Consider the following 19,967-nt stretch of genomic DNA (forward strand, 5'->3'; position numbering starts at 1 on the left):
TTTTTCCTCCTGAGCGCCTAGGGGTCAGAGAGAGTGGAAAGCATGTCTGTTCCACAGAACCATTCATTTAGATGGAAAGTCCATCCAATTCTTCCCAAGATGTAGATGCAGTTATGATTAACTCTGCCAATACCAGACTTTGCCCTGCCTTGGCCAATACCTAGTAGTCATTTGTGTCTTTTTTTTTTTTCTTTTCCTGAATCAGTAATGTTTCTTGAGAGTCAGAGTGCCTGTTTCATGCTATGCAGATTAAAGATTCTCGAGGCCAGGTTTAATGGCCTACATCCAATATGCAGCCAACCTGGTTTACACAGTACAACTCGGTCTCTAAAAAAGAAAAATAAACTTTCTCTTAACAGGACTGCCATTAATATTTTAATAGCTTCGTTTGTCATGTCCTTGGTTTTGACTGGCATCTGTCAGTTTACACACTGCTTACTCAGTGCCAAACTGACTTGAGGTGATGAGAGACTGACACATTCTGTCCCCCCTGCAGGCGTTCAAAGAGTGGATGAAGGTGGATGGAATACTGTTCAGGGGGCCAAGAACAGTCGAGTTCTGGACCCCTCCAAATTCTTGAAAATCACTAAGGTAAGTATGATGCTTTAAAGGATTTATAAAACTGACTGCATGCTTGTAATCCCAGTACTTAGAAGGATCAGAAACTCAGGGTCATCCTCAACTATGTAGCAGTTTAAAACCAGCCTAGGCTACATGAGACCCTGCCCTCCACAAGCTGCAAACGTGCGTGCGTGCAAACGTGCGTGTGTTTTGAAGATTTTAAACATACACATACAGTTTACAGAGCCACGTGTGGCAGCACACACCTGTGAATCTAGCACTTAGGAAGTCGCTGCAGGAGGATTGCTTTGAGTTTGTGAGCAGCCAGGGCTACATAAACAAACTGATGAGGCAATTTGCATATCACTGGGCATTGTTGTATTAGAAGAATGATTTGAAACTGTATTTCATTTGGCAAGTTAATAAGCTGTTTTGAGCAGAGGACCCATGCACACCCTGGAAATCAGTGTGGCCTTCATGCTGTTCTCTGTTGCCCAGTCCAAGAAAAGGTTTAAAGGTCCAGGGGTCCCACCTTAACAAGCATAGCTTGAGTTTGATTGTTTTGTGGCAGGGTATCCAGGCTGGCCTGAAATTGGTTAATGTAAACTAGGCCAGCATGGAGCTTTGCTTAATGGTGTGCATCACCACTGCCTGGCTAAACTTATGTTTCTTAAACTGAAACTCTAACAAGAGTATGTTGTTAAAATTGTTTATACCGCACTGAAGAAAGCCATTTTAGAATTGATCTGTGAATGACCCTTGGCCACTTTGATTGCAGCCCACCATTGATGAGAAGATCCAGCTGGTTCCGAAGGCGCAGCTGGGCAGCTGGGGCAAAGGCAGCAGCGGTGGAGCAAAGGCGAGCGAGTCGGGTATGTGGGGCGGCCTCTCCGGCTGCCTGGGCAGTAACGCCATTGCCTTGCCTTGCCTTGCATTCCCAGTGTCCGGAACTGTTAGGAAAAGAAAGGTCTGTAGACTTATCTGCCTGGACTTAACTTAGTGGCTCTCGATACCGTGACATAAAAGCTTCCTTTTCTGTAGGGCTCTTTGCAGTATTTAAAACTTTTTTAGATTTGTTTTATTAGTATGAACATTTTGCCTGGAGGTTTGTATGTACACCAGATGCATGTGTCTTGCCTGCAGAGGTGAGAAGTGGATCTGGAATTACATGTGGTTGGTTTGTTTGTTTGTTTGTTTGTGTTTGTTTGTTTGTTTGTTTTTGGTGTTTGGGACAGGGTTTCTGTGTATAGCCCTGGCTGTCCTGGAACTTGCTCTGTAGATTGTGCTGGCCTCCAACTCAGATCCGCCTGCCTCTGCCTCCCGAGTGCTGGGATTAAAGGTGTATGCCATCGCACCTGACTAACATTTAAACTTTTGAGAAAATATTTTTTCAGTTAAGCTGTTTGTTTTATTTTTAAGTGTTTTGTTTTTGTTTTGTTTTTTGAGACAGGGTCTCACTCTGTATCCCTGACTGGACTGGAACTCACTACATACACCAGGCTGGCCTGAAACTCAGAGATTGGCCTACCTCTTCTTCCTGAGTGCTCAGATTAAAGATTAAAGTGCCAGGCTAGCATCAAGTGTTTTTTTTTTTTTCAAATTCCTGAACTCCTAGAATTTGGGAGATGGAAGACTGGAAGATCCCCTGTTCATGCCTGCCTGAGTTGCAAAGCAAGACACTGTCTTCGAAAAGCTAGTTTGCAGCTAGGTGTGGTGGCACACATATAATGTTAGCACTTAGGAGGCTGAGGCAGGAGAACTGCTATACGTTTGGGACACCTAGGCAACACAGTAAGTACCAGACCAGCCAGAGCTACAAGGCAGTAAGACCTTATCTCAAAAACAGAAACAAAGAGCAGGCTGCGTATGTGGCTTAGTGATGGAGCGAGGGCCAAGTTGCACAAGGACCAGTCCGCAGCAGAGGAGGAGGAGGAGCAGGTATTTTATAGGCTTGACTTTTCGACTAAGAATGAGTGCAGTTTCTGGTCTTTGACATTCGGACACAGTATTATCATCTACAAAGCTCACGTTCCCCACCTTAATTGAAGAGCTACTCACCTTTGATGGTCTTTTGAGGGAGTGAGAATTCGTTTTCTATAAGAGTTGGGCAGTGGTGGCACACGACTTTAATCCCAGCACTCAGATGGCAGAGGTAGGTAGATTCCTTGAATTCTGAGTTCAAATCGAGCCTGATCTACAGCAACAGTTCCAGGACAGTCAAGGCTACACAGAGAAACCCAAAAAACAAACAAACAAAAGTGTGGCCCCTTGTAGGTCGGCCATGATTCAGTTGAAGGCTCCACACCCTTAGTCTGTGAGCAGCACAAAGTGGAGTTGGCCGGTTGTTCTTGTTGTTGTTGTTGTTTGGGGGGTTTGTTTTGTTTTGTTTTTGAAAGATAGGAAGTTGAGAGGGGTTGCGAGTGGATCTGGAAGAATTTAGGATGACTTGGGGCTAATTATATAAAGTTCACACTCAAGAACCATACAGTCTAATTGCAAATGTGCAAAAAAACCACAAAAACCCAAAAAACTCACAATATTGTTTTTTGTTGTTTTGGTTTTGATTTTTTTTGAGATAGGATTTCTCTGTGTAATAATAGCTCTGGCTGTCCTGAACTTCATTTGTAGTCCAGGCTGGCCTGGAATTCACAGAGATCCACCTGCCTCTGCCTCTCAAATGCTGGGATTAAAGGTGTGCGCCATCACCATCCGGCATCTCACAATGTTTTTATTACGATTATTGTTTTATCTTGGTCCCAATTCATACCTCTAGCACATGTGACCAAATTGGAAAAAGTCATAAACCTGTCTTGACAGCTGGAGAAATGCAGCAATCCAAAGGAAAACTAAGAAATTTCAAGTTTTCTTAAATTATTTTAAATCCCATTGTTTATTTGTATACTTTCAGATAAACCACAGCTTTACATTGGTTAATTTTGTGCAATGTCTTGGTTTGTTTTGGTACGTTTCCCTCTCCTTGCTTTCCACACCTGTTTTTGTGCCCTATACAGGGTGACTTACATCCTTAGGGGCTGGTTGATTGGTAGGTTTGTTGTGTGTGTCTGGATCCCATGTAGCCCAGGCTAGCCTGAAGTCACTGTGTAGCTGAGTTGACCTTGAACTCCTTGACTCGGCCTCAGTCTTCCTGCATCCTGAAATTACAGACTTGCCACCACACCTGAGTGCATATGTTTTTAAGGACAGAAATTTGTGGTGAACAGAAATCTAGGCTCTTTGATATGCTAATACCCTAAAATGTGCCTGTCAGAACATGGTAGGTGTCACCTGCACTTGTTAGAAATCACTGTCTATAGCCATACCCCCTCCCCCACGGGGGGGGGGGGGGGCTCGTCTTGGCTGATGCTAGCCTCTAAGCAGTGGGCGGGAGGGCTTACCGGGCACTGAGCTCTACCCTTTCTTGGCTCTCACTTATAAATGGTCTGTTTCCACTCTATTGCCAAAAGAAGTGACTGCCCTTGGGCTGGGGTGCGATTCAGTGGGTAGAGTGCCTGCTTAGCATGCACAGAGCCCTGGGTTTGAGCCTTAGTAATTCAGGAAATGGGTGTGGTGTAGAGTGCCTGTGATTCCAGCATTCAGAAGATGGGAGTCATGAGGATCTGAAGTTCAAAGTCATCCTCGGCTACATAGTGAGTTCCAGACTGGACTGGCCTATATGAGATCTTATCAAAAAAGGAACAAGGGCGGGGGGTAGGGGTGGAGTTCCCCTGTTGTCCCAAGAGTTGGGGCCCACCTGGACAACATAGACCTGTTTGAAATTTTAAAAGGAAGAAATTCCTGGTCTTACTCCTTACTCCCGGTAGGCAAGAAAACAGAGTATTTGCATATTAACCATGTGATTTGTGTTTTTTTCCTAAATCTACAACACCTATAGATGCCTTACGGTCAAGTGCTTCCAGTTTAAATAGATTCTCTCCTCTGCAACCTCCAGCACCTTCAGGGTCCCCATCAGCCACACCGTTAGAGTTTGATTCCCGAAGGGCATTAACCAGGTGAGAATTTACTTTTCACATTTACTAATGGCTGTCCTCCTTGCATGCATGCCTGTCATCCCTGAAGTTAATGTCTTCCTTTAATCTTGACACACCATGATTAAAAGGCAGGAATATAATCGGGTATTGGCTTTGGGGTGGAATGAAGGGAGAGCAGGTTATCTGGCCTTACTTTGTTCCTTAGGAGAGCCCAGCTGCCCGGATAGAGAACAATGCAGGCAGGTCTAGGCCTTGGAAAGCTCTTCCAGCATGGGAATATCCTTGCAAGCAAGGATTTGAAAATTAAGGAACACAAGCAGCCGCCAGCCAACCATCTACTCTGTCTCTGTGTTAAGTTACATAATGCATTCCGTCAGTAGCCGTCTAGAACGTGTAACTGGTTCCTGAGGCTTCTGGAGCAGTCTGCTGAGCACACCACAGCTGTTCAGAAGCACCTGGACTGTGGTCCGCTGCTTCTGTGGACTCTGGTGGTTCTGATTTTTATGTGCTTGTATATGTTCTTTGGGTAGACTTCTGTCCAGCCCAAGTTGTCTACCTTCACCCCTCACCCTTCAGTCTTCTGCAGAGTCACCACAGTCAAGAACTGTCTGAATAAACTGGAAGGGAGACATTCAGAGTTCTCTTAAGATCATAAAGCACGTGGCTTTCGCTGGTAAAGGTCCCTTCTGCTCCTCTCAGATAATTAACAGCCTTTTGAAGTTTCTGGAGTTCCTTAGGTTGTGAGTCTGGGCTTGTGTAATTTCATTTCCTGCCCTTCATTCAGCTCACACTTCATCCCTGGCTCTTTCTTCAGAGTTCTATACACTAGTAAGGAATCAGCACTGACTCCTAAAATGTTTTAGTAGAGTTGGGGGCATATCTAAACTGCGTAGCGTATCTTAACCAGCTTATGGCCCTGGGTTTAATCTCAGACCTCCACACTCAAAAGCATGCAATTGAAAAGAACATTTCCTGAGCTGTGCCGTGTGGGCCTGTGTACTTGTCACTGTCCAGGGAGTCTTGTCTGTGATGGACTCAGGGCTTCTGGAGACAGGGCTCTGTGTCCTCCACACTTGTGCTTTTAGGTTTCGCACTTGTGTGTGGAACTCAGGACAGCTGGAAAGAAGCAGTCCTGGAGCTCAAACTCAAGTCATTAGGTTGACAGCAAGCACCTTGACCTTGTCGTCATCCCTGACTTCAGTGTCTTTCTGTTCATTACTAATGGTAGAGTCCTTGGTGGTTTCATATATAGTGGATTTAGATATATTCATTTCCCTATAAACCCCCTGGACCCTCCTCCCCCATCCTCCTCACAACTTCATACCTTCTACTTTTTATATATATATATACATACATATATATGTACACACACATACATATACACAAATATATACATACAAATATATAGATATATAAAACCTTCTTCGTAGAGTTAGAGCCGATCATATGCTCTCTGGTGTAGAGTATGCACTGGAGCATGGGCAACGCACCACAACTCACGTGGCTAATGAGAGCAGACTCTGCCACCCTCAGCAGCCATCACCTATGAGAGACTCCTGACACTGGAGTGTTTGTTTGGTTTTTTGTTATTGTCTTTGTTTCTTTGTGCAGCCTTGACTGTCCTGAAACTTGCTCTGTAGACCAGGCTGGCTTTGAACTCAGAGATCAGCCTGCCTCTGCATCCAAGTGCTGGGATTAAAGTCATGCACCACCACTGCCCAGCTCGTACTGCAGTTTTTACAAAGTGCCTTTGATCCATGCAAATAAAACTGTCATACTTTATATATAAGGTCTATCAAATTATTTTAAGTAAAAAAATCAGACTATCTGCAAAAATTCAAAAATAATTACCATTTTTCCTACTAAAGGTAAAATTAAAACATCTTAGCAAGTATTTCTTTGGAAACTCGGGTTTGTTCCTGTTTTGAGCGTTAGTATACTTTGAAATATAATCAATGCCTTGTATCTAAAGTCATGTGGGAGGCTGGAAAGAGGGTCGGCTGGTCATATGCCTGCCAATCAAGGATGATAACCTGAATTTCACCCAGTATCCATGTTAAGGTGAAGGAGACATCTGACTCCCTACAGTTGCTGACCTCCACATGAAGGCCACAGCATGTGTGTGCCCTCACAAAAATAAGTTAAGATTCAAAATAAAGTTATGTAGAAAACCTGCATTTTCAACAGCTCTTGGTAGTGCTTACAGTGTTGTTCTGTGGTTTGAACACGAAGCGGGACGTTGTCTTTTGAAACGTGTTGTTTTGTTTTTAAGTCGTGGGAGCATGGGCAGAGAGAAGAGTGACAAGCCGACTCCAGCTGGAGCAGCCCGTCCCAGCACTTTCCTGAGGGGCAGTAGCAAAGATCTGCTGGACAACCAGTCTCAGGAGGAGCAGCGCAGAGAGATGCTGGAGACCGTGAAGCAGCTGACTGGAGGCGTGGATGCCGAGAGGGCCAGCTCCGAGGCGGACCGAAGCAAGACGAGGGAGCTAGGTGAGAGGGCTCTGGGGACACAAGACAGACCTAGCTGTTGGCCTTAAATTCAGAAGCAGATACAGGGGCTGGAGAAATGAGAAGTGACACAGCGGTGTTGCACACTGGCTCTGCCTCCAGAGGACCCTCTTCAGTTCCCAGCACTCATGGTGGCTCATAGCCACAGGTGACTCCAGTCCCGGCACCTGCTTCTGATCTGACGGACACAGTCCTCACTTGGTACAGGCACAACTCTCAGACACATAGGAAAATAAGGAGTAATACGAAACCACGATGACGACTCCACACATGGGTAAAATTCAGAGCCCGCACTGACAGCACATGCTAGTACCGTCATTTTCTGCCGTGGGTCTCTTTGTGGAGTGCTGTCTTCACAGGGCTTACCGTCATCCTTGTCTCTGGAATGTCATGATGACAGAGTCCTCTTTCTTTATGCTCATCCTTCTGAGTTTCTCACAAGTCCTTTCAACACCTCACTGTCCATCGTCCTTAGAGGGTTTGTGCTGGCTAAAGTCCCTGCTTTATTCCTGATTAACAAAAAGAAGGTATCAGTGTCTTTTCCCGCCTTGTCTCCCTGGTAACTTCTGTGAGGTGAGCATGCATGTGCTCTAAACTTGGCTCTGGTGATGCTGTGTCTTTAATCTGGGCTGTCTTTTTTTATCCACACACCCACACTCTACGGTTCCTAGAAAAATAAAATGAGACATTAACACGAAGAAATCCTTGGAGTGAAGCTGATACAGTGGTTTTGAGTGATCTTAGGGCCCATGGTGACTCGTAGAGATGAGCAGATGTGAAGCGAGGGGAGCACTGCTGAGGGAGCAGTGTGCACAAAGTTGCAGGAAGAGAAGCCAGGGCTTGTTTCCGCAGGTACCACACTGGGCCAGTGCAGCCAGCGCTGGCATGCAGGACCTCAGTCCTTGTGTGTGCTATAGGCCTTTGAGTATCCATTCTTGAAGCAGTTGCAGGGAAACAAAATATAGAAACTGCCAAGCTGTGGCTCTGAAGGTTCACATTGTCCCTAACTCCTGTTCGTGACTGTAGAGCAGACCACGCTGTTACTCCGTGCCTATCTGTTGTAACGGAAACAGCTTCTTGATTCTGCTGTCACGTGTCTGACTGTCAAACTACTGTCTATAAAACGTCTCCATGGCAAAACCAGTATAAGAGCATGCAAATCTTACCAGTCATGATCCTAGTGTTCTGAGACTTGTTGATCTTTTTCATCTCCTTCACAGTGAAACCAGACATGTGTGCAGTGTCAGCCCCTGACAAGCCTGCACTGTCGGAAGAGGAAGTGGAGAGGAAGTCCAAGTCTATCATTGATGAATTCCTACATATCAATGACTTCAAGGTAGATGCTGGTGACAAAGGGAAACAGCTCTTAGGCAGCCCAAGTTGGAGAGCCATGGTAACTTGGCTTGGGTCTAAAGAGTGTCATTATGAGCAGATAAAACATAGATTAAGTTGTCCAAATACTTAGGGTTCAGTTTGCTGGGCTCATGCATTTTGGCCAGGTACCATGTATTAAATTGATGGGGGTCGGGGGGAGCAGAGAATGGATCCTAGTCAGTGTAATCAAAATCAAGAGGAGGCCAAACTGACTGTGGTGTTAGGGGCAGAGGCAGCATATTACCATGATGGCCACTCCTGGCTCCCAGTTCCACCTGTCGGACCCCTAGACATTCCTCATCATTCTTATGTTGACCTGAATTGTAGCTGCCATCTCTTCTCTATTTTGTAAGTGGGAAACTGAGGCACAAAAGGACAGAGAGTGTTCAGAGTCAGGGGGCCTGAGACACCTGAAGCTTGCCCTCTGACCCTTCCACCCAGACTTCACATGACGGTTGGTAGGGTAGGCCTCCTGCCTGACCAAATCACCTAATCAGTGTACAGGGACAGAGACAGAGCAGGTAACAACACAAACGTCCTCTGAGCTGGAGGATCTGGCAGAGGTCATGTGACACAGTCTAGTTGGCTGCTCAAGGTCAGCAAGTGTCCTTTCTCTCAAACGTTTGTCAGATAGCATGAATACTTTGGCTTTAGTATCGAAATCTCCTAATTCATTTTTCTGAACAACACAGTCCTTATCTGCTTTTGTATACAAAATCACTTTAATTATGTATGTCCCAGCCTTTCAACCTTTATACCTCTAATATTATCCAGAATTTGGAGGTAGGAAAAGTTTGTTTCAGTTTTGAGGAGTTCTGGTTTGGTTTGGCTTGGTTTTGCTTTGGTTTTGGTTGCATTTGAGGCAGAGCTTCATGTAGCCCAGGCCAGCCTCCACCTCCCTCTGTAGCCAAGGCTGGCTCTGACCTTTGGCTTCTGCCTCCACTTCCCAGTTGCTGGGGTTGGACCACCAGCATGGGGTTTTGTTTTGAGACGGGGTCTTGCTCAGGTTAACTTGGAGTTCACTATGTAGAGTAGGCTGGCTTTGAACTTGTGGCAGTCTTCCTGCCTCAGCCTCCCTTTTCCTGGGATTACAAGCACGGGCCACTAGACCCAGCTGGAAAAGAAGCTTTTGGTGATGATTAAGGTAAAAGAGAGTTTTTGCAGAAACTTGACAATGGAGCAGAATAAACATTGATTGAGGGCTGGAGGGATAGCTCAGTCGTTAAAGGATAGGCTCACAACATTGATTGAACAGCATAGAATTCACTGCCGAGCTCTTAACTCCTCAGCCACCTTCCTAGACAGAGAGGGGTCTGGTGTCTTTCTTTTTTTTCCTGGCATGGAAGTGGAGGAACGTGAAAGACTTAGGAGAAATTGAAGAATTGCTGTAGGTACCAGGGAGCAGGTCAGGAAGAAGGACATGGAGACTGGCTTCAGACTTAATTTGAAGATGTTCAGAGTTAGTGAGTGACAAACCTTTGATCCTGCAAACAGAGTACATGGGGAAGTTCTTATGGTCACTCGGGAACAGCTGAGCCACTTGTCCCAGATGGGATGGGTAGAGTCAGGTAGGCTTCATTGTTCTCTGCAGAAGGCAGTTGTGTGTACAGATGGGCTGTGAGGACTGAGCAGTGATGGAGACATTGCCTGACTGCTTGCTGGGTGCTAGGTGCTCTTCTGTGAGTCTTTATGTGTTGTTTTGCGTAATCCTTACGCTACCCTCCTAAAGTGTTTTTGACCTCAAACTCCCTATGTATCTAGCCAATGATGACCTCAGCCTCCTCCTCATCGTGCTGCCTGAACTCCATAGAACTAGGGTTACAGGCGCATGCTGCCATGCCTGGTGTATGTGTTCACTGGGATCAGAGTCAGTGCTTCGTGCATATGAGACAAGTGCTCTACCAGTAGAGCGTGAGCCCTGAAGTTTCCATTATGGTGAAAGCCATGTTTACAGAAAAAACCGAGCTGTAAAGACGTGCTAAGTAACTTGTGGAAGGTCAGCTGCAAACTACAAATGGCTTGACCTCATTTCCTATTCAGTGTTAGTATGCTAGAACAAAGACCTGAAGAACTCACTCCAGGGAAGGGCTTCCTTCCTTTACGTGCTATTGTTATCGATCACTGTTATTAGTCCTAATGCAAGGTAACATTTGCTGAACCTTTATTTTGTGACTGGCAGTTCCAAAGTACATATTCCTATACATATATACATGCATACAAACATACATTCATTCTCTGAGGAAATGGGGATGAAGAGTTAGCAGACTTGGTAGGGTGCACCTGCAATCCCAGCGCTCAGGAGGTGGAAACAGGAGAAAGAGCTGGTCAGTTACACAGTGAGTTCAAGGCTAGCTTGAAGTGGAGTGGTGTATGTGACTAAAAAATAATTACACTCTTGCAATCATATAGTGATAATAGGCAGAGCCAGAATTTAAGACTTCCTATTTGTCTTGCTCTACCATACATATTTTTGTTTCTTGTTTTGATATGGGGGTCTCACTATATAGCTTTGGTTGTCCTGGAACTCAGTGTAAACCAGGCTGGCCTCTAACACATAAGTTTTTAGCCTGTGCTCTCTATACTTACTGCATTCCCTCGAGTGTTTCAACCTCATTTTTTAGAGAGTGCTACTTAGATTTACTGCAGTAAAATGATAAGTAGCATAGTGGGATATTTTGGGGAAAATTGACCGAACTATGAACATAGATAATAAATAAGCAGAAGCTAGAAAAAGGAAAATAGGGCCAGTGAGAAGGCTTAACAGCTAAAGATGCTTGTTGCCATGTCTGATGGCCTGGATTTAATCCCCTGGTCCCACATGATGGAAGGATTGAACTGACTCCTGCATGTTGTCCTCTGGCTTTCATACATGCTCTGTGGCTAAGCTGTCTCACCAGCCCACGTCCTGCTTTGTGATATGTCATCTCCAAATGCGTTGAGTCAAACTCATGGGTCTCCTGGGACACATTGCAGCTGGGCTTCAGTTGTGCACAGGGGCCCAGACAGTAAATAGTTACTTCCGGTTTTAGCCTGGAGACTGAATAGTTGCATTCCTGCTTTCTCCTGCAAAGAACAAGTTGAGCAGAAAGAGAGCGACCGTAAGACAGCTGGCAAGAGTGTGTTGTAGATGCCACTATTGTGGAAAGGTAGAGACGCCATGGCATGGGGTGTCAGTTCTCAGTTGATCTCACCAACAAAAAGCTGCATTGTACTAGGGGCAGGAGTGGAAACTTGAAGACATCCTGTGCACTAGTGTAAGCTTTTTGAATGTGCGGGAAGACAGAGCAGAGTTAATTGCGGACGGACACTCTGCTCTGCTGCTGTCAGTGACCGCCCTTCTCACCTCCACCAGCCCTTGTGTAGCTGAGGGCAGAGATGCACTGGAGACTGGGCAGGCTAGGCTGATGGGCTTTTGTTCTCCAGTGCAGAGAATTGCCTAGCCAGGTCACTCCATACTCCATGTAACATATTCTGTAATGGAAGATTGTACCAGTGCTGGCATTCTAAGGCAAGATAGCCTAGTTGCCACATTAGGTCCTGTTTGTTTGTGTTTGCGGGGGTGGGGGAGGTATGTTTGTTCGTTTCGGGGTTTTTCGAGACAGGGTTTCTCTGTGTAACGGCCCTGGGATAACGGCGTGCACCACCACTCCCAACTCACATTAAGGTCGTTGAATCTTGGTATTGAGTTTCTGTTTCATAGTATCTTGTTTTCAGATTTTTAAAATGATGTATGATGGCACACACCTTTGCACTGTCCATATACATTATCATACATGTTAATTAAAATATTTTTTTCAAAATCAGTAAGCACAGTATAAAATAATATATATATTTATGTTTTCTGTTTTTGTTTTTTGAAACAGGGTCTCATACTGTAGTAGAGACTGGCCTCAAAATCTGTGGCAATCCTCCTGCCTCAACCTCTTGAGTGCTAGGAGTACAGGTATGAACCATCACACTCTGTTTAGAAACATAATTTGACACTGGTCCTTTGAGTTACCTTTAATAAAACTGTTCACCTAGGGGCTGCAGACATTGTTCAACAGTTCAGAGCACTTACTGCTCTTGCAGAGGATCCAGGGTTAGTTCCCTGCACCCATGTGGCAGCTTATAACCAACTTTTAACTCTGATTCAGCAGATCTGATACCAGCTAGGCTCCTACACACATGTGGTATGCATGCTTACTTTCAGGCACATGCACATACACATATGTACAATACAAAAATAAATCTGAAAAGCACCCCAAGTGTTGGCCATATAAGGCCATCCTCCTGGAGGGGAAGAGAACTCAAATTCTCACTGTATTACCCAGTCTCAATTTCTTTTTCTTTTTTTTTTTTTTTTTTTTTGAGCTGAGGATCGAACCCAGGGCCTTGCGCTTGCTAGGCAAGCGCTCTACCACTGGGCTAAATCCCCAACCCCAGTCTCAATTTCAAAATGGATTAAAGCAATCTTCCTGCCTCAACCTTCCAACCAGTTGAGCACAGCTAAGACTTACAGATGTGTGCCACCATGTTCAGATTTTTTATATATATATATATATATATATATATATATATATATATATATATATTTTTTTTTTTTTTTTAATTTACTTACGTGGGACCTTGCTGTGTCACCCTGGCAGGCCTTGTACTCAGTGTATAGCCCAGGATAGAGTCTAACTCAATAGCCATCCTCCTGCCTCAGCCTTCTTTGTATACATCACCACACCTCAACATTTTCTTTCCTCTCTTATCTTTTAGCAATTTGATATAAAAACCTTTTTAACATTAAATAAGATAAAGAAAAAACTTAGATTTGAAAACTGTTTATAAAGCTTTGTACTGCTTTTAACGTAAGTAGATTTTGAAGCAAGCCTTTATTTGTTGTTTGAACAGGAGGCCACGCAGTGCATAGAGGAGCTGAGTGCCCAGGGCCCACTGCATGTTTTTGTGAAGGTGGGTGTGGAATTCACCCTGGAACGGAGCCAGATCACCAGGGATCACATGGGCCACTTGCTGTATCAGCTGGTGCAGTCAGAAAAACTCAGCAAGCAGGACTTTTTCAAAGGGTTGGTATCCTCACACCTAAGCTGATGGGGAATGGCTTCCATCAATGACCTTTGTGTACGCTGTAGTATTTTATCATCATATGCAATGCTGGTTGATGTAATGGCAGTTTGTACACTAGGCTAGACTAGCATCTTTTGGTTTTCTCTGAGACTTCCATCTGGTGTCTGTAATGTAAAAGACCTGACTAGAATACCCACAGCTCATTATCACAAGGCTTTAAGCAGTGATCCTCCTCCAGAAACCTCTAGGTCTGTGTGAAATGATCTGGAGGTCTCAGAGATTGCCTGAGACTAAAGTCCTTGCTGTGTAGCCCAGTCAGACTAGCTCCTAATCCCGCTGCCTCTACCTCCCCAATGCTGGAATGACACACAGTGGAAACTCGTTCTTCTCCGGGTGGTGGGTAGTGAAGAGTTCTTGCTCAGCTGTAAGTGCTGCCTGCTGGTGTGTGAGTCTATCTGTCTACACCGTGTGCTTCCCTTTGCTCTGCAGTCCTGTTCGGTGAGTGCTGCTGGGGTTGCCTGCACCCTTGAGTTGCCTGGGTTAGCACTGTGGCACCACTGCCTTGTCTTCTGGTAGTTCAGGTCTAATGCACATCGTTAGCCCACTTTCTAGGTCATTTTTCACGGGGTGGAGGATCAGCCTGCTCTTCTGCTTGTGGAGACCATCCTGTCCCCACTGTGTCCTCAGCCCTTGGCTGACCGTGAACTAGCTGAGTGCAGGGCTTATTTTGGTTTTTCTCTTCTCTTCCATTGGTCAGTGTGTCTCTTTTTATCCAGTGTCACTCTGTTTTTCTTACAACTGCTTTATGATGCTTTTTTGAAATAATTTCTTGAAATCAGAGATAATTTCTTTCGAGACATGCTTTGTTTTGTTTAATTTTGTTTTGTTGTTTTGGGTTTTTTCCTCCAACATTATTTTGGCTGTTTGAGGTCTTTTGTGATTCTAAGACATTTTAAGTTCTGGGCTTCTCAAAACCCTATCTTGAGCTATGTATGAGATTTTGATACAGGTTGCGTCGGATCTGTGGATCACTCTAAGTGATAATGATGTTTTATCATTTTAATTTTTCTAATCCGTGGTCTTAAGATGGCTTTTCTTTCCCTCATTTTTCGTCAGTTTCCTCAAGGTTCCTGCCAGGGTCCTGGTGTGGAGGTCTTTTATTTTATCAGTGTTCTCAAGGTTCCCACCAGGGTCCTGATGTGGAGGTCTTTTACATTTTGATCAGTGTTCTCAAGGTTCCCGCCAGAGTCCCAGTGTCTTTTACTTCCTTGGTTAGATTTAGACCTAGGGATTTCCTTCTTCAGTGGTTTGCTGTTTGTTGTATAGAGCTGTTTGCTGCAACCTGTGCAGTCCTGTGGACATGGTGATCACTGCATACATGGGCACGGACATGGACCTGCCTCTTGGTCACTTAACCCACAGAGGATACTACCCTTTAATAGTGCAAATAGAAGCAATTTACGTACCTAAGAATTTTCTTCTAAAAGGATCTTAACAATGTAAACTTAAAAAGAAAGTACTGCCGGGCAGTGGTGGCTCACACCTTTAATCCCAGCACTCAGGATGCAGAGGCAGGTGGATCTCTGTGAGTTCAAAGACAGCCCAGTTTAGAGAGCTAGTTCAGGACAGCCAGGACTACACAGAGAAATCCTGTCCCGAAAAAAATACAAAAAAAGGAGAAGAACAAGAAGAAGAGAAAATACCTGTGAACCTGTTCTATGAAACTCTGTGTTCAGAAGGAAAAGAAGAAAAGGTGTTTTTATCAGCACTATGGATTTGATTCCCAACTGTGTTTTGTAAACTGCTCCATGGTAAACTGGCTGACTGCAAAGTGGAAACACAAGTCAGAATCAAGAATGTGTATGTCTTCTAGTTGTGATATGAGATGGAAACGATGTATTGTTGAATGACCAGGACAGCTCCAGTTGTCCATTGGGGACATTACATAGTTCACTCTATGCTAAGAGCCCACAGAAGATGAGTGGACAGGATCAGGTGGTTAACCCAGTTCCGCCAGATAGTGTCCCCCAGTGACACATTAACATCAGAGTGAGTGTCCTTAATGAGAGGTCAAGTCTCTCCTGCATAGCAAGTGGATGTCAAAGCATTGCAAGCTGTGAGGTCAGAACATTGGCATCAGGATGCCTGAACACTACAGTTAGATGATGTAGCTGCGCTACTGAGTGTTTTGAAATGGTAGCTCAAGAAAGGCACCCTGCTCTGTAGAGAAAGCTCCTTTTACATGAAAATGAAGTCGTGTGGAGGCCACTGGACTGTGGAGTTGCAGTGGAGAAGCATATGTGTTGTATGAGGACATGGACTTGACAGTCACCTGCTCCTGGCTTGCCCTTTGTTCCCCTCTCCTCTTGATATAGCTGACAGATTTGTGCATGTCTCTTGCCTCTGCTTTTAAAATGTGTTGCATATGAAAACCATTGCCGGGCGGTGGTGGCGCACGCCTTTAATCCCAGCACTAGAGGCAGAGCCAGGCAGATCTCTGTGAATTTAAGGCCTGCCTGGTCTACAGAGCAGGATCCAGGACAGCAGTTAGACAGAGAAACCCTGTCTCAAAACACCAAAAAGAAGAGGAAAAAAAAAAGAAAGAAAAAGGAACCGTTAACAAAGCTCTGAATTGTTTGCACTAAGCCCGTGGCTGCGGCTTTCAGCCCACACATGACTGTGCCGACTCTCGAGAAGCCTTTTCTCTCAAGTTGTTTTCTTTTTTTTTTTTTCCCTGTGTTTATGAGATGTGTCAAGCTCTGTTACAGCTCATGTTAAACTTGATCTTAGCCTCCAAACAGCTGGGGATGCAGTAATATGGTACTCAGCTGCCTTCCTGGGTTTTATATTTAATTCCCCTTATTTTTCTTCACGTTAAGAAATACCTACATTTCATAGCACAAAAGCCAGCAAAACTCTCAGACCCCCGTAACGTGTAACCTATGGTGGTGTTTGTAACAGCATGCTCTCACGTTCTTCCAGCTTTCCCATCCTGTGGGTCTCTAAGTCTGACTCTCCTCCCTTGTGTCTCTGGCTATATGCCAGCATGTGTTTAGTCCATGATTTTGTGGTCGCTCTTACCCACACTGTACATGGCTCTCTAAGTGTTTCAGAAGTCACTTCCGGACAGAGCTGTTCTGCCCTCTCTCTGGTGCCGTTGGTCATGCTGAAGCGCTGAAGTGCTTAATGATAAGGACAATTGAGGCTTTCCACAGCCCCCTCCTGCTCATCCACAAAGCCGGAGGTGAGCAGGAAGTCTGATTGGCTAGCCTGTGTACTCTGTATTTGGCACACATCATCCCGATGTTCACTCGGTCTTCAGGTTGCCTTTACCTGTTCAGGTCTCCTCTCCCCATGCTAGTGTGAGCTCCAGAGTATGGAACCTGTCTATGCATTCCTCTGCAGCTGACCAGTCCCTTCACGTAAGACATGCTTAGCGCACACAAACTTGTGCTTTACTGGTTTGGGTCTCTATTTAATTTTAACTTTTAAATTCATTTTCAGTGATTTTTTTTTGTTGTTGTTCTTCTTCTTTTTTCAGTTTTTCCGAAACCTTGGAATTGGCAGATGACATGGCTATTGATATTCCCCATATTTGGTTGTACCTGGCTGAACTAGTCACCCCCATGTTAAAAGAAGGGGGAATTTCCATGAGAGAACTTATTGTGTAAGTTGTATTTGTTCTTTTCAACGTCTGTCAAGGTAAACAGACTCAAAACTTCCTTACTCTGTGGCATATGCTTTCCATTGGCACCTCTGGACACTCATGGACACAGCCTGTCACTCTTAGCCTTCAGTTTCAAGGAGAAATTGTTACATTGTCTACACTGGAGATATGTTGGGGAAACAAGAGCTGTATGGTCCTTGGAGGGTGGTAGTCATTGCAGATACAGCTCAGAGTGGGGCCGGGGGTGGGGGGGTGGGGGATTGTTTCTGGAAGTTTCCTGTAAGTCTGGGTTTGTGCCTGCCTTTTCCAAGCTGCTCTGCTATGTCGTAGGCTCACAGTTAAAATGGCAGTGTCCTGAGCTGGGTGTGAATTGGGATCAGTGCTGCCTTGTGTTACTAACTAATGCTTCTCGCCTTCAGAACACTGATGTTCATACAGCAGTTCACACCATCACACTCTGCAAACCACATGACCCTCCTCTTAAAGATTCGCAAAGTGCACATTGGGGATTGTGAGACCCTCATGGGAAACAAGCAAGAATGATGATGTAATTAGGCGTGGTCTCAGTTATTGTCAGAAGAACCCTTTTTTGAGGAATTTATAATACTGACCCTAGAGAACTTAGTTTAGGAAAGGAGGGTATAGACTATGAAAAAATGGTCTCTTTCTACCTCACTTAGAAAATACCATAAAGAAAAGGAAATTCTGTCTTAAATGTCCTTGTGACTGGGCCTTAAATGAGTGTCATGCTTTCATTTGATGTCGTAGGTAAGTAGTCACTGAAGTGCTTAATGATAAGGACAAATTCAGGCTTTCCACAGCCCTCTCCTGCTCATCCACAAAGCCGGAGGTGAGCAGGAAGTCTGATTGGCCAGCCTGTGTACTCTGTATTTGGCACACATCATTTGTCTGCTGCTCTAGAGCAGAAACTATGTTGGTACTTACTTGCCGCTCCTGTCCTCTACAGAGAATTTAGCAAGCCTTTACTTCCCGTTGGAAGAGCTGGGGTCCTGCTTTCTGAAATACTGCACCTTCTATGCAAACAGATGGTGAGTGTTAGCTGAGTGTCAGCCCGGTGATGTGGTCAAAAGGACAGGGATGTGGACAGTTTAGGTCTCCGTGTGCAAGGAATTGTGACCTTTCTTGATCTTGGGGAGAAGACGAGAACTGCTTGACGCGACTCTGCCAGCGCCGCCGCCTTAGCTCTCGCCTTAGCAAGATCTTTGGGAAGAACTGTCCAGTCTCAGCCAGAGTGGACTGCCGAGACTGTAAAGATTCTCAGATGCCTATTGTCCGTGTCTAGGAAGTCTGTCTTTCCTTAAACAAAACGGCTATATTAATACTTGTAGTGGATTTCAGTAAGAAAACTTGGAGAGTGGGGCTGGAGAGATGGCTCAGGGATTTAGAGAACTTTCTGCTCTTGCAGAGGACCCCCGTTTGGATCCCAGCACCCACATAGTGACTCCAGCTCCAGGGGTTCTATGTGCCCTTCTGGCCTACATCAGTCAAAACACTCATCATTCACAAAATAAAAATAACCTTTTTAAAAAGAACTTTGAGACAGGAGTGACAAAATGGTTGATTTTATTACTTTTGACTAATGAGGTGCTGTTTTTATCCTGTTAGAAATAGGTGATGAGATGATGGTGCAGGATGGTGAATTTTTTCAGTTAAATGTCTGCTATCCAAAGATAACTAAGCCTTCAAAGTCTGTACAGGCTGGAGAAGGTGTATATTCAGAGCTATCTGCAAGGGGGAAACTATGGTGGTATTTTATTTGCACTGAAATGTGATTTTAATTGTATGTTAATAAATAAAGTGGCCCGGGGATCAGAGCTATTAGAGCCATAGCAAAAGCTGGGCATTGGTGGTGCACGCCTTTAATCCCAGCACTTGGTAGGCAGAGTTAGGTAGATCTCTGTGTGTTCAAGGATACAGCCAGCATTGGAGACACACGCCTTTAATCTCAATACCAACCATAGAAGACCTGGAGGTCTATACAGACAGGCAATGACGAGGCAGTCATGTGGTTGGTTTTACAACCAATGAGAAAGCAGAACAGAAAGTCTATATAAAGACAAACAGACAGGAAGTAGGTCTCTTTTGGAGAGGTCTCTTGGCTGAAGAGGCTAGCTGCAGCAGGCGGGTAAGGCTCTTAGCTCTGATCTCTTGGCTTTCTTCTTTGCATTGGTTCTGTGTTTCTTATTTAATAAGACGGTTGGTTACATCTACAGGAAACAGTGTAAACATGTAAACTTGGTGTGTTAGGATGTTTAGTAATTGTTGGCAGTTGCCTAAATTAAGCATCTAGTAAATGAATAGTTGACTCATAAGCAGTTACACTAAGTCATTCACTATTTTGTTTATTTATTTATGTATGTATTTATTTTTTTTAGGTTTGGGAGACAAGGTCAACTCTGTAGCACAGACTATCCTGGAACTCATTATGTAGTCCAGGCTGGCCTGGAACTCAAATGAGTTCACCCTCCTAATTGCTAGGGTTATCTGTGTGGCCACCATGCCAGAATCACCATTACATTTACATGTATTCAGACATCTCTGCTTGAAAGATAATCGTCCCATTAGTAAGGAATAATTCTGAATTTTATTTAGTCTCTAGAGGTCTGCACTTTTTATGTCCAGCAAACCTTCTTTCCTTCTTGCAAAGGAAGCTGATGGATGGTTTGTCTCTGTTTTAGAGCCATAAGAAAGTAGGTGCCTTATGGAGGGAGGCTGACCTCAGCTGGAAGGACTTTTTACCGGAAGGGGAAGATGTACATAACTTTCTCTCGGAACAGGTGAGTAACAGTTCC

The 19,967-nt window shown here is 44.6% G+C and overlaps 1 protein-coding gene across 14 annotated transcripts in view; it reads left to right on the top strand.

Annotated features, from left to right (window-relative positions):
• Nucleotides 1-19,967, top strand: part of Eif4g3 (eukaryotic translation initiation factor 4 gamma 3) — a 230,406-nt gene that overhangs the window by 198,611 nt on the left and 11,828 nt on the right. For all 14 annotated transcript variants that reach the window (XM_059255251.1, XM_059255237.1, XM_059255240.1 and 11 more), the window contains 9 exons: nucleotides 497-591; nucleotides 1,340-1,433; nucleotides 4,454-4,571; nucleotides 6,823-7,040; nucleotides 8,279-8,394; nucleotides 13,314-13,486; nucleotides 17,029-17,154; nucleotides 18,122-18,203; nucleotides 19,854-19,952. In XM_059255251.1, the coding sequence (XP_059111234.1) occupies nucleotides 497-591; nucleotides 1,340-1,433; nucleotides 4,454-4,571; nucleotides 6,823-7,040; nucleotides 8,279-8,394; nucleotides 13,314-13,486; nucleotides 17,029-17,154; nucleotides 18,122-18,203; nucleotides 19,854-19,952 (1,121 nt within the window). The remainder of the gene's footprint in view (nucleotides 1-496; nucleotides 592-1,339; nucleotides 1,434-4,453; nucleotides 4,572-6,822; nucleotides 7,041-8,278; nucleotides 8,395-13,313; nucleotides 13,487-17,028; nucleotides 17,155-18,121; nucleotides 18,204-19,853; nucleotides 19,953-19,967) is intronic.

This window comes from Peromyscus eremicus, chromosome 2, assembly GCF_949786415.1.
Source record: "Peromyscus eremicus chromosome 2, PerEre_H2_v1, whole genome shotgun sequence".
Lineage (NCBI taxonomy): Eukaryota > Metazoa > Chordata > Mammalia > Rodentia > Cricetidae > Peromyscus > Peromyscus eremicus.